We start from the raw sequence: 13,882 nt of genomic DNA, 5'->3' as shown, positions 1-13,882 counted from the left end.
TTTCCCGGAGCAGGGATGGACGCCTGGAGGAAGGGGACCAGATCCTGGCCATAGACGGTCAGCCCCTGGACAGCAACATCTCCCACCAGCAGGCCATTGGTATCCTCCAACAGGCCAGGGGAACCGTTCAACTCGTCCTCGCGAGGGGAACACCTGTCAGTTCCACACCACCCGCTCCTCAAGGTAGGCACCCACCGATTCAGCATAGCTCATAACCTTTTGTATCAAACAAGAACACCCTTTCACAGTAACGGCCCGTTGGGGTGTTGCTGGGCCGCCGCTGACTTGGCATAGTTCAAAGCATTTATACACCTTTTTGCAACAGGCAAGAACACTGTCTAGATGCAACACCCAAAGGGTGTTGCCACTGAGAGGAAGTGTTTAAGGTTTTTTTTTTTAAACGAAGATTTCTATTTCTCATGGATAGTGTATGTCGCGTCGAAAACGCAGTGGAGGAAAGCCAACTTTCTCTGATGAGGATGATGATTGTAGGTGAAGGAAAAGAAAAAACGATTTCCGCGGTCGAAATCAGTTTGGATTTGGAGAGGGGTGCACGGAGTGCGAAATTGGAAAAATCGTGGACCCCTCCGTCTAACGACGACGATATTTGAACGCAAAGCTTTGTGCGAAATCAGATGGCAAAGGGTCAAAGTCTAAACCGCTGTGATCAAAAGTCCGAACTGGGTGCGAGAAAGTCCAAACCCTGAGGATAACCAAAGAATCCCTCACAAAAAAGCTTGGCGTTCAGCCATCGTCGTTGTTAGATGAAGGGAGGGGGGAGGTGTACGATTTTTTTTTTTTTTTTTCATTTGTATCAGCATTAGTTCTATAACATCCCTATATGACAGGTTGCGCCATTGGTTTTCACTCTAAATGTACAAACCAAGTACATCAGCTTAAAATCGGGCAGGTGTCCAAACTATTGTAATTGCTTATAAATTTAAACTATCAATATTTATGCATTGCGAAATTTTAGAGAGCAAATGTACAATTATTTTTGTCTACGCGTTGTAACTTGTGTAATACATTTTGCCGTACTATTGTTCTGAAGTTTTTGACCACCTTTTCAGTTCATACTGACTTATTGTTATATGTCATCACTTTTATGGAAACCAGACAGGGAAGCTGCGTGACAATCTAATTTTAACTTTGTCGTTGGAAAAAATTGCGGCGATACGATATTTCGTGTTCAAAATAAACTACAGAGTATTTTGTAAGTGTATAAGGAAATGTTAGCCTTTCATAGCTTTATTGCACATGCATATTGGCAAGCTTTCTAATTAAACAAGAAGTATGCAAAGCTAGTAAGTGTATCGAGAGATAGTATGGGCGACAGTTGATCTAATCGGGAAGCTTTGAGTTTCACAAACTGGGACAAGAAGAGGTGCACACGGACAAATGCTGTAACAGATTTTATTTAATAATAAACACGGAATTTAGTAACCTACAGCACTGCACATAACAACGCAAGAAACCATATATGACGCACACAGCACCCCATCTAAATTCTCCTGAATTCACAGAAATGAGCACTGCAAGGACATATCTTTATCTAACAATGCTGAGGATGAGTTACTCGCGCATTCTTTTTTGAACGGGGAATGTGGAACACTTCAACAACCTTTCTTAATGGTTGATTGTAACATATGAACAAGATGGCTGTGCGTTCAAAGAAGGCTGCTCACCCAAGCATGTTACAAAGTGTGACCAAATGTGTGCGTGCGCTTCCTTTCAAACTAGACACTGTTCTCTTAATCTTATATTCACACACCTGCCGGATTGTCTAACGTAAATGTGACCGCACGTCATAGGGATTTTATACGCCACATTTTTTTGACACTCAATGAACCGGTGCTTATGCGTTGCTGTGCAGTCTAGGGATGGGCGAATATTCGGTATTGTCGAATATTCGATCGAATAGCTCTCTATTCGTTATTCGCTTCGATCCGAATGCAGGTATTCGATATTTTCGAATTATTCGATGCTCCCGAATAGGCAGCTAAAAGCCAAGCTTTTCGGTCATGCTTTCCGAGAGTTACCCCAGGCTTGGCTCAAGACCCACCAACGCGGACATTTCTATTATCAGTGCCGGCACTGCCGAGTTGCTGCCTTACCTAGAGGTTCGACGAAGCTCTCGGCCACCAGCACACTTTAGGTTAAAAAAAAAGGCGGCACTGAAACGACACCGCTCCGAACATAGCGGCACCAAGCCAGCAGACTTGTACAGGCCGCCATTTTGAATAGGCTCGCTCAGTACGTCGCACCAGAGTCCTTCAAAACATTGAAAGACTCTGGTCGCACTAAGCGAGCATATTCAAAATGGCGGCCAGCCAGGCCCACTTGCTATGGAGGAAAGAAAAGTTTAGGAGGGAGCGTCACGTGACAATCGTGAAGCCTAGTCATAAAAAATAAAAAGGAAAGACTGATGGGAGGTGTTCTATTCACGTGACAGGCAAGCGGTAGTTCTTTGCGCCTCATGTGGCCCTTCGCCGACGCTGCGTGCGTGCGTCTATCCGTTTGGTTGCCGGGCCGTCCGCGTATTCGAGTTTCGGCGACGAGTCGTTGCGCGCAGCTCTGCCTGCAACCCGAAACGCGCAGCGGCCTGATCGTGCGGGCAAAGTGGTCGGACGGGAGAGGCAGAAAACATCTTTGTTTACTGAGCTTTCCGACCCGTCGAAGTTCACGCCGCAGTCGGAGAGTTGTGTGCCGCCGCCGCGTGCAGAAGTGGAAATGATCTTTTCAACTTTGCCGCTCAGGCAAAGTTGAAAAAATCAACCATTTCAACCCTTTCTTTAACCATTTATTGCCAAGGCGCAGTCAGTCCACAATTCAGCAAGGTCCCTCCCAGGTGTAATCTAGCATTCGTTTTTTTTTTTTTTTTTTTTTTTTTTCATATACGTATCGCATGATCGAGCGGTCCTCAGCGGACAAACAGCCGGCGTACTGCTTGCGACGCGAGGTGGTCACACCCAACATAAGGGTTCTGAACCCTTTGTTTTCCAGTGCACTGAAGTAGATAAAAACGTACCACCACGCTGGAGCACCGGAAAGGCAAACGTATGCAAAAGCGCGCGCGAGCGAAACCAAAGCTAGTTTCACCACCTCCCCGCAAACACGACACTCGTTACGCGCGATAACTCAGCAGAATGCCAAACGCAATCGTCACAGCACACCTGGCAAACACCGCGCAGCTGTAGGCCGCTCCATGCTTGTGAATGTTTACGGCGGCGCGTTCGAGCGATCCAACGTCGGAAGTGAAATTCGGCTTGCAGCTCGTGAGGGTGCTTCGTAAGAATGCGATCGAAGTCTCGCCTTGCTTTGAACAGCGACAGCGGCAGTACTTCCACGATACGAAGCTTGGAGCGCAATGCTGGCGAACAATCTTGTACGGCGCCTTCGGCGACGGCGCTCGCCTCCATCTCCACCGGCAGCCAGCCGGAGCCACTAAATGCTACCGCGGGCCTGAGCGTGGTGGATTTTCCATAATGCATTGCGCGGGAGGAGCCCGAGGAGAGGAGAAAGCGGCGTCCGCGGCGTCAGAGGAGGTTGGCTTGCCGAAGCTGGGCCTCCTGACGTCATGCTCCCTCCTAACATTTTTCTTCCTCCATGCCACTTGCGCTTTGCTTGGCTACGGCCGAGGATACTAGTGGCTACAATACTTCTTTTTTTAGCGGAGCTTCTAGGCGGCGCTTAACTCTGCGAGTTTCTAGGCGGCGCTTAAAGGGACCCCGAAAAGCTTTGTGAAGGTGGCAATCAAATGCATTCAGGTGGTAGAACACATAACGGGGGATTTTTGAGCCAAGTGTGAGCCCCATACGTTGTACAGATAATTTGTAAACAATTTTTGAAGATCGCCTTTCTCAACCGATGAGCGCGACGCCGCAGCGAGCCGGCCGCGGCTGACGCAACGGCGACCGCGGGTGACGCAACGGCGATCGCTGCTGACGCAACGGCGAAGGCGCCCCCTGATTCGCCCAATCGCCGGCAAGGTCGGCCGCCGGCGGCGTCACTGCCATTGGCTTCCGGCTGCTCTTCCTCCTTCCTGCGCGATCCCGAGGCAAAGGCGGGTCCGCAGTGATTGACGCGAGCCTAGGCGGAGGAATGTAGCTAGCTGCTTTGAAGGAGGCAGAGAGGGAGGAGGAGTCGATCGGCAAGTGGGGAGAGGTGCATTTAATTGCTTCTGGCGCAGCTAATACTGAATGTAGATCAATAATTCCAACGGCATTGCATCGCTATATTGGTGCTACGTGACAATACAGGCCTTTTGTAACTTTTACAGAAGGCTTTTCTGGGTCCCTTTAAACTTGTGAATGAGCAGCCAGCGGAAACTGCTGCACCTAGAGCATGTGGTGCAACAGGCATTTCTTCATGAAAACTTGTGAATACAGCAAAGGAAAGCTGTGTGTAAGATTTTGCAATAAATGTTCAACTGGTAATAGTTTTACACAATGCTGTGCCTACGTGAGTTCTAATTATTAGAAAAAATTGTGTACATTAGTCAGGTCACAAGTTGCTCATTTGTCTTTGTGATTTGCAATGTGCACTATTCGAACTATTCGATTCGAAATTATTCGACCAAATCACTATTCGCTTCGAATTCGCTTCGAACCTCAAAATCTATATTCGCCCATCCACCCGCAGCAGCGGCCTCTTTTCTGATGGAGGCGAAAAGCAAAAACGCGTGTTTGTGCGAGATATCGGCGCACGTTAAAGATCCCCAGGTGGTCAAAATTAATCCGGAGCCCTCCTCTACGGCGCGCCTCATTGCCTGCCTTGCGTCAGCGCATTCAACCCTACAATCAATCGAATCATTCTTTACTTCATCTTTGCCCTCATATTTTTTTTTTCACTCTCGAACAAACACCTCCTATTTTATTTTTTGCTGGAAATGCCACCTTCATTTACGTTTCTTTGTTGTGAGCAGTTTTATAGTATAACAAGTCCGTGTTTCTGATTAAATAAAATCAATTATTAGAGCTTTTTTTTGTGTGTCCCCATTTGTGAAAGAAGTGTGTGACAGCTGCATCTTACCGGTACCAGAGTCCTTCAATGCTTTACTGGTCACGAAACTTCAGCGCTCGTTTCATATAGGGATTGCGCGCGCCACTACAGGCGCCACCGCCGCACGAAGGTCATCCAGCCACCGCGCATGCGGCGTATTGGCCAGCTCTTGGCGTGCAAACGCTCGCTGCTTTTGGTGCCTGCGCGCTGATTAAGTGTGTGTTTTTTTCGTAGTAGTTAGCGATGAATAGTCCAGTCATTGTGTATATCACCTGCTTTCAATGGGGTTTTATTTTTCGAAGTAAATTACCGTAGACTTCAGCCGCGAACAGCAACGGCTTCTGTGTGCTCTGGCACAAGCGCTGCACCGTCGTGTTTACGAATTTTTAAATCTATATTGCTTCTTTTCTTAAAGCAAAGTTGTAATTACCACATATACGGTAGCTGTGTAGTCACGGGCTGCTGCGGGCCTATCGATAATAGAATAAAAAAACTGAAAGAAATCAAGTACACGTCGTTTAGACTACACCTAATGAATCCGTTGATTGCTCTGGAATGCACAGAATGCTAAAAGAGATAGCCCAATAGTATCGTCGTTTCGATGAGTTGGTATATACTTGAGAACATCTAAAAACACTGCAGAAACGCGAAGGATCAAAACACGAAGAGATATATGATGCACCATGTGTCTTTCTGCATCCACGCTTTGCAATACTTGCAAAAACAGGAAGCGAAAAAAGAACAATAAAACTGATTTTATCACACGCAACAAAAAAATTCAATGTTACGAAGAGAGACAAAAGAGCGTGGTCCAGCGTACAAAAATTTATTTTTTCGCGCTGCGATGTGCAGCACACGGAGGAAACAGAATATTCCCACGTAGCCAAGAACGAAGCAAAGCTTTTCTGAACGCAGCGAGCTAGCGATCTCCTGCACTACAGAAGACTAGAATGAAACACAAACGTCGAAGAAGCAGTCCGCAGTGTGACGTGCACAGATGAACGTCGATAAAGTGAGTTACTCTTGGAACGTTATTAATTTCAGATCCATGGAAATAGGATCGAGAACATTGTCGAAGAAACAAAAAATCAAGTTAGCGGCAAGGTGGCACCCTTTCCATATCCAACAATATTGACCGACGGACCCGCTGCGGTGGCGCAGTGGCTAAGGCGTCGCGCTGCTGAGCACGAGGTCGCGGGTTCGATTCCCGGCCGCGGAGGCCGCTTTTCTGATGGAGACGAAAAGCAAAAACGCCCGTGTGTACGAGATTTCGACGCACGATAAAGATCCCCAGGTGGTCAAAATTAATCCGGAGCCCTCCACTACGGCGCGCCTCATCGCCTGCGTTGCGTCGGCGCGTTAAACCCCACAATCAATCAATCAATATTGCCCGACGGGACGTACGACAAACAGAGCAAACAGGCGCTCCGGTTGAAATGCCAGATAAGAGACCATAATCGGCCACGCGCGGTTACAAAACAAACGAAACGAACCCTAAGGGACAATTCGCGGAAATATGAAAAGTAAAAGCAAAAGGACGTCCCAACGCTTTTTTACACGCGAGCCTGAGCGCAAGGTAATACAAGTTTGCAAACAGGTAATGAAGCACCGCTACAACCTGACTGTATGGCAGAAATTCGGCTTTAAGTGAGCCTTGTACAATTCTAGGTCCACGATGCTCTCAAAATGGTACATTGCTTTTTCCATTCTCACACACAGTGCATTGCCACACACTATCGCACACTTATAATCGAAGCTGAAATCTCCCGTTGCTTGCCTTGGAATGGCGCGCCTCCAATTCTCAAGCAGCTGCCCGTCGCTCGGTCAACAGAAAAAGGAAACATTTTCTGTGGTATCGTTGTACAAGGAACGACATCCCGGGACGCAACACATGTTCGGCATCGTCGTTGCATTACTTAAGTCGCATCACGAGAGCGCGATATACATGTTACATTTTTTTCCCCACACAAAACAAACACAACTCGCCGCGGCTCTGCCATTCGAGCCAGCGCAACGCCGCCCGAGGAGTGACCTCAGTGAGAGGGTGGCGCCACCGCGCGGCGGCCAAGCGCAGCATATGAAGCTCTCCCATTGAGTTACGGAGCAGTTTCGTGACCAGTAAAGCTTTGAAGGACTCTGCCAGTACTCACCTACGGGGCAGATACTTGGAGGCTCACTAAAAAGGTTCAACTTAAATTGAGGACGACTCAGCGAGCAGTGGAATGGCAGATGATGGGTGTAACGTTAAGGGACAATAAGAGAGCGGAGTGGGTCAGGGAACAGACGTGTGTCAAGGACATATTAGCAGAAATTAAGAAGAAATGGACGTGGGCAGGGCATGCAATGCGAAGGCAAGATAAGCGTTGGTTGTTAACAGAGTGGATCCCTAGAGAAGGCAAGCGTTGCAGGGGGCGGCAGAAGGTTAGATGGGCAGCTGAGATGAAGAAGTTTGTGGGGATACATTGTCCGCAGTTAACACAGGACTGGGATAATTGGAGATCTATGGGAGAGGACTTTGCCCTGCTGTGGGCGTAGACAGGCTGGTGGTGATGATGATGATTTGTGTAGCTCAGTTTCACGGTGAATCGATTTCAACCAGGTTGACTCGCTGTGATGCCTCAGTTGGTCTCAGCTGTGATCTAAAGGACTGCAGAAGTCCTGTGGGACACCCTCTTTCTAAGGTTCCTGCAGCATGGCCACCTATAACTGCATTGCTCGGAGCAATGCTAAGTGATGTTTAGTTTTTCTTGCTGTTCAGCCTTGTTGCATCGGCCGGACTGTTTGCAGGCACCCCGCCTCCACCCCTGCTGCCATCGGGGGGTTCCCTGTCCGGATCCCTGACTTCTGTGGCCAAGCCAGCGGCCGCCGACCGAGAGGAAGCCATGGTGCTGGGCACCGAGTGGGCCGAAGTGGAGGCCGTCGAGCTGCTCAACGACGGCTCGGGTCTGGGCTTCGGCATCATCGGCGGCCGCAGCACGGGCGTCGTCGTCAAGACCGTCCTCCCCGGGGGTGTCGCCGACCGGGTACGTGGCTTCCACCTGCGTGAATAGCTAGATTAGATGAATTGGAAATGCTTTGAGGGGGGCACACTGGTCTTAAACCAAGAAAGTTTATTTTTACACTTGTGATGATGAAAAGTGGGAAACATGTAGTTTTTCACTCTGATGGTAGAAATAAAATTTGTTTTTGTGTAAAAGGATTACATTCAAACTTATTTGGATTTCCCTATTTGATTGTTTGACAGCTTTTCTCAAAAAAAAAAAAAACTGCTGGAGTGGTGCATCTGAACAAGGTACCAGTGAACTGTGCAAAAATCAAGGAGTGCAGTATGACTAACATTATCATTCCATCTGGTTTGTAGCAGAAGTTCGACCGTTCGAAGTTTGGTCTTGGAAGACAAAATTGGTTTTTCTAATTTTCACTTATGGCACGTTCAAAACAAAGTTTGCCAAGGTGAAATTTGAGTGCAGTTTGGCTCAGCTTAACATGCCCAGCCAAACTAGGATGTTTGGCTGGATTAGAGCTACGATTATAGCTAGGATGTGTTCCACGGAAGTTTGTTGCCGAATCCACGGTGTTCGCTTCGGCACACCTTGAGGGTTGCTCCTATCGCCTCTTTTCTTCTTCCCTCTGGGTGTCTTCTCTTTGGGGCCCTTCTGTAGCGAGGTGCCATCAACAGTGGTTCTTCTCTTCTCCCCCCTCGTCCCTCCACGATTAAACAGGATGGGCGTCTGCAGAGCGGTGACCACATCCTGCAGATCGGGGAGGTGAACCTGCGGGGCCTGGGCTCGGAGCAGGTGGCCTCTGTGCTGCGGCAGGCTGGCTCCCGCGTGCGGCTGGTGGTGGCCCGTCCCTCGGAGGCCGGGGAGCTGCCGGCGCCCCGGCCCCCATCCCTGCCCCCGCCCCTGGTGCTGCCCACCCGGCTGCTGGCCGACGCCGAGGAGCTCGAGCGCCGCCTGCAGATGCACGGGGCCACCGTCGCCCTGGCCGCCGCCTCCGGCTCTTCACCCACCCTGCTCTCTGAGGTGGGTGGGATAGAGGCTTGCAGATTGTGTTTTCCTGCTGGAGGCGAAAATCAAAAGTGACCGGTTGTTGGCATGGCCTTGGGCAGTGGGTTACACAGTGTGCCTGTACACATGAAAGGGGCTGCGGTGCACGTTAAAGATCCCCAAGTGGTCAAATATAATCTGGAGCCCTCCACTATGGATTGCCTCATCACCTGTATAGCGTCGGTGTGTAAAACCTTATAATCAATCAGTCAATCAGATGAAAAGGGCTGAAAATGTGCGCAGCTAGTGGTATACAGCTGTAGCCTTGAGGTGCAAGCATAGGGGCCCAAAACAGTTATCCACAGTCCAATTCACAATGGACTGCTGTCAGCTCTGAAAGGGAACAGCATTGAAATTATATTTGAGACCAGCTGTGTCAGATGTTTTGAGGATAAAATTGCACAGCTTTTGAGGAAGAGGTGACTGTGACAAGAGGTGTGCCCCTGCAAATTGACAAGGCTGGATAAAGTAGTCCCAACAATAGAAAAGTACGGGAGCCAGTACTGAACCTTGCGGTACTCCTGAGGGAGCTGTAGAAGGGTTGTCCTCGAGAAGACATGAATGAAGGATGATTAACAATAGGGTACTGAAGCCCTGTCAATGGTATTTTTAAGTATTTTTGTTAGGTATTTTTGCTTGGCACTATAATGAGAGAATTAGGTTTTCTTAGCTGGAAAGAAAGAAGGTAGATGTTTAGTTTCGCGAGTAGTTGAATTTGCCAACCTAATGGTTGGATTCTGTAGTGTCTGTATAAGACAAGCCGAGTGATTCCTCTGCACATGTGGGTGTTATCCAAGTAGTTGGCTTGAGCGACATTGGGCCAGACATTTTGCATTTTTCACAACCCCCTCCTCTCCTTTGTGAACCAGATCGTGCTGGACGACCTCCCCGAAACCGAGACCTTTGAAGTGGAGCTGGTCAAGGACCAACAGGGCCTGGGAATCACCATTGCGGGCTATGTATGCGAGAAAGGAACACAAGGTATGTGGCAGAGGTGGGGCACATCACCACATCGGGAGCTTGTTTTGATTTGACCCTTGCGAAATCACAGGGTGTGGTCGAATAGTCTGAAAGGTCTGAAAGGCAAGTTGAGCAAGTCCAAATCTCCTTCCCTCCCTTTTATTTTTGGGCATAGCCTGTTATGTCTTTTTGCCTCTTTGCATTTAAACTTGACTCACTAAGAATGCTGCGGAGGACACGGGTAAGTTTGTAAGCCACTTCAGTGTCGGACTGAAGCAAGTTCCCTAGAACTGCGGAAGTTCCCTAGGGCCACAGAAGCCACGATTGAATGGCTTTTGTGCGTTGAAGTAAGAGCTATGGATGGGTTGGACCAAGAGCTGAGTCTCCTAAACTTACAGGCTGATTGTTTTTAGTAGTTTTGTGCGCTGTGGACTTGACGGCGACAGCACAATGACAAGATCTTATCGACGCAATCGTGAATTTTTCTGTGCAGCGGGGTAACAATTACGGCCTCTGCAAGGCACGCTCGTCAAAAGCGCGATTAGAATGAAACTTGCCAAGCAGACGGTGTAGCAGCAGTGCGCTAGCGGGCGCCGGCATCTCTCGCTTTCGCAGGGCCGGGCACATTCGGAAAATCCACTCGACTATTGGAAAAATCAAATACAGTAGCCGAGCGTATTTTTGGACTCCAAAATTTTGGACTTGCTGGATATTCCGGACTTTCTTGAGGAACCACCAGTTGTCCTTTAGGAGTAATGATTCACGGATTTTTTTAACTGCTTTTTTATTCAATCTATTTTTCGCTCCCCTCCAGGTCCGAAAGATCGGTTGGCTACTGTAGTAGATATTTGATTCATGAATCACATTAAAGTAGAATCTCGATGATACGAATCTCGCAGGACCGCGAAAAATATTCGTATCATCCGAAATTTGTATGAACCAACACAGACCAAAAAATTGAGCGCTGAAAAAAGTTTTCGTTTATTTCTTTTCTTACTTTCGCGTGAACAAATCCATGATTTTTTCTGCTTTTTTTAAACCCCCACGTCACAAAGCAGTCCTTTCTGGAGCGCGTAACGCTTCGCCTAGCTTCGCGCTTGTCTCCTCACTCCCGGTGTCCAAGCTCGCTACACGCCGCAACAGTCAAGCGTGAACCGCATGGTGCGTTTTTGCACGCGATTCGCACGCCTCGGCTTTGCGCGCGCTCTATTTTCAAGGCCGCATTGACGATTTCGCGCCCGCGGTATCTCCTACCTCAGTCAGAAAAGGACACTGACGACTTGCGAAACGCTCGAGACAGCCCGCTGGCTCCGCCCGAGATGTTTAGGCTTAGCACTCCGGCAGATATTTTATGGGCGCTTTCACTAGCGGCGCGGATGGTGTTTTATAGTACCGTTTTCGCCAACGTTATCAGCTCTTTTACTGCACAAGAAACTTCGTGTCTGCCTTGAGCGGCATTTTAAAGAGCGGCTAGAAGCAGTCGCTCAAGCGGCCGTGCCACTTCGCGGCCGAAGCCGCCGCCATGTTGCCGCCGCCGGCCGCGGCGCGCGCAGCGTGCGAGAGGTTTCGCGGCGCGCATGGGGCGTGCGGGGCGCGTTTTCGCGAGCAGTAAACAACAGCCCGGCCATTTCTGGAGAAAGAAGAGTGACAAATGGGGAGAGAGAGCCGTCACTTGCTTGTTCGGCAGTCGGGCGCCTCGCCGGCTCGTTTGTATCATCCGCCGGGTCGCGCAGGTCCGTTCGTAACAGCCGAAATTTTTCCCATTGCAAACAATGCAATTTTGCCGGGACTTTTCAGAAATTCGTATCATCCCGAAATTCGTATCACCCAGAATCGTATCATCGAGATTCTACTGTATTCGCGGAGGTACTACAGTTAAACCTCGTTATAACGAAATTGAAGGGGCGCCGCGATTTGCTCGTTATAGCCAATATTTCGTTATAGCCGTAGCCGACATTTACTGCAAATATTATGCATTGTAGTTACCTAAAAGAAAAAGCGGGCGAAATAGCATCTTGCTGCACGGCGATAGTCAGTAAAATAAACACATTCCGGAGGTAAAAAGGAAAAGTCACGAACCTACTTTATTGCAGTTCAAAACTCGTATTTCAAGCAGACTTTGCTACGAAGTCAGTAATTGGACATTGATGCACCTTCCTGATGCGAGCGGTGGCTTCCACGCAGCACGTCCGCCGCACCTAGTCCCTCCAACGCCGTCCTTAGCGCTTCTTTTCAAGCCATGTGCAACAGCGCTGACGATGTAATCTCGGTTGCTCACGATGGTGGACAGCGTACTCGCCCACACATCAAAGTCTCTTGCCACCTTACCGCGGAGTGCACCTTACCTTCCTTCGCGCCCGATGCGACGGCTTTTATCATAGCCGTCTTCTGTTCAGGAGTGATAGTCTTTCGCTTTCGCTTCCCGCCTGTCGCACTCGCGCTGTTGGAATCACGCCGGTAGTACGGTAAAAGATAAGTCTGAAGACTGCCAAAACCCACGCACACACAACTACGCAGCGACGCCGGCGATACGAACAGGGGAGGAGGGGTGGGGGAGGAAGGTGACGCAACTGCGCGCCGTGTGCATTGGGGTTTTTCTCGGGCTCACCGTGGATAGTCCGCGGATTCCCCGAAGCCATAGGGATACGTGGGAAAATCGAACGTCGGACTGCTTCTCGGGGAGCCCGCGGTGAGTCCGACACTGGGGCTCTTCGATTTACACTCTCGGACTCACCGCGGATAGTCCGCGGGTAGTCCGAGGATTCCCCGAAGCCATAGGGATACATGGGAAAATCGAATGCCGGACTGCTTCTCGGGGAGTCCGCGGTGAGTCCAAAACTGTAAATTGAAGAGCCCCACTGTAAATCGAAGGGCCCCATTGTCTGCATGGCGTGCGCAGGGAGAGGGGGGGGAGGGGGGCTTCGCGGGGCGCAGCGTCCGCATGGCGCGCCAGCCAGCAGCCAGCTTTGCGCGCGTGGCGGGAGTTTTGAACTGCTAATACAGTTGCCGCGTCACGCACTGTCTCAAATCCGCGTTGCGCACTGTTGTAAAATTAGCTCAAAATTTGATTTCTCAACGAAATTTGTTCTTTATATCCCGTAACGGGGAAATTTTACCTCGTTAAAACGAGGTTTTAAATACATTGGTTTCTATGGGGACTTTCAAGGGGAATTATGATTTGCTCGTTATATCCATTATTTCGTTATAGCCCGTCTCGTTATAACGAGGTTTAACTGTATTCGGTTCAAATTCGAATATTCGAGTACAGTCCAATCCCGCTACAACGAAATTGACGGGACGCGCGAAAAATTTCGTTGAAGCGAAAATTCGTTGAGGCGAAATCCGCCCCAACACAACACGGAAAGGCCCGAAAAATAGCCCCGTATGTTTCCGCATCATTGGCAGCAAAAAAGCAATGTTTAGAAAAGGGAGTGACGCGCAATAACGTCACGTTTATTCGGATAACAAACATACCAATGGTTATCTGTGTTCACTGCACGCAAAGAACGCGTTACGGAGGGGGATGAAGAAATGCAGGCGGAAAGCGTATTGCTGCACAACAAGGCGTGCCCACCGAGCTGATTACTTTCAGATAGCTGCTAGGCCGTCGGAAGCCCCCCTCGCTTGTGGCAGGAGCAGTGGCGTTATCTTATCCTCTGACTGCACGGCAGCTACTGACCTTGGCAGGCAAGACGCGCGCGCTTGCATTAAACAAGACCGCGCACTCGCGACTAAGATAGGATGACTTGGCTTCAAGACCAAACACGCAAACATGATTTTTGCTCTTGGCTATGAAGAATGGTAGAAGGAAAACGGCAAGGACAGCTGCTCACGAGCCACAACGCATACATGACGGCGCCGCACCAGCAGCG

At 49.3% G+C, this 13,882-nt stretch overlaps 1 protein-coding gene across 4 annotated transcripts in view; it reads left to right on the top strand.

The window, feature by feature from the left end:
• Nucleotides 1-13,882, top strand: part of LOC144162845 (multiple PDZ domain protein-like) — a 283,629-nt gene that overhangs the window by 54,760 nt on the left and 214,987 nt on the right. For all 4 annotated transcript variants that reach the window (XM_077693545.1, XM_077693543.1, XM_077693544.1 and 1 more), the window contains 4 exons: nucleotides 14-183; nucleotides 7,789-8,024; nucleotides 8,724-9,026; nucleotides 9,920-10,031. In XM_077693545.1, coding sequence (XP_077549671.1) covers nucleotides 14-183; nucleotides 7,789-8,024; nucleotides 8,724-9,026; nucleotides 9,920-10,031 — 821 coding nt within the window. The remainder of the gene's footprint in view (nucleotides 1-13; nucleotides 184-7,788; nucleotides 8,025-8,723; nucleotides 9,027-9,919; nucleotides 10,032-13,882) is intronic.

Source organism: Haemaphysalis longicornis, unplaced genomic scaffold, assembly GCF_048455015.1.
Source record: "Haemaphysalis longicornis isolate Haplotype H1 unplaced genomic scaffold, Haemaphysalis longicornis Haplotype H1 scaffold_12, whole genome shotgun sequence".
NCBI lineage: Eukaryota > Metazoa > Arthropoda > Arachnida > Ixodida > Ixodidae > Haemaphysalis > Haemaphysalis longicornis.
This window is presented reverse-complemented; position numbering and strand designations above follow the sequence as displayed.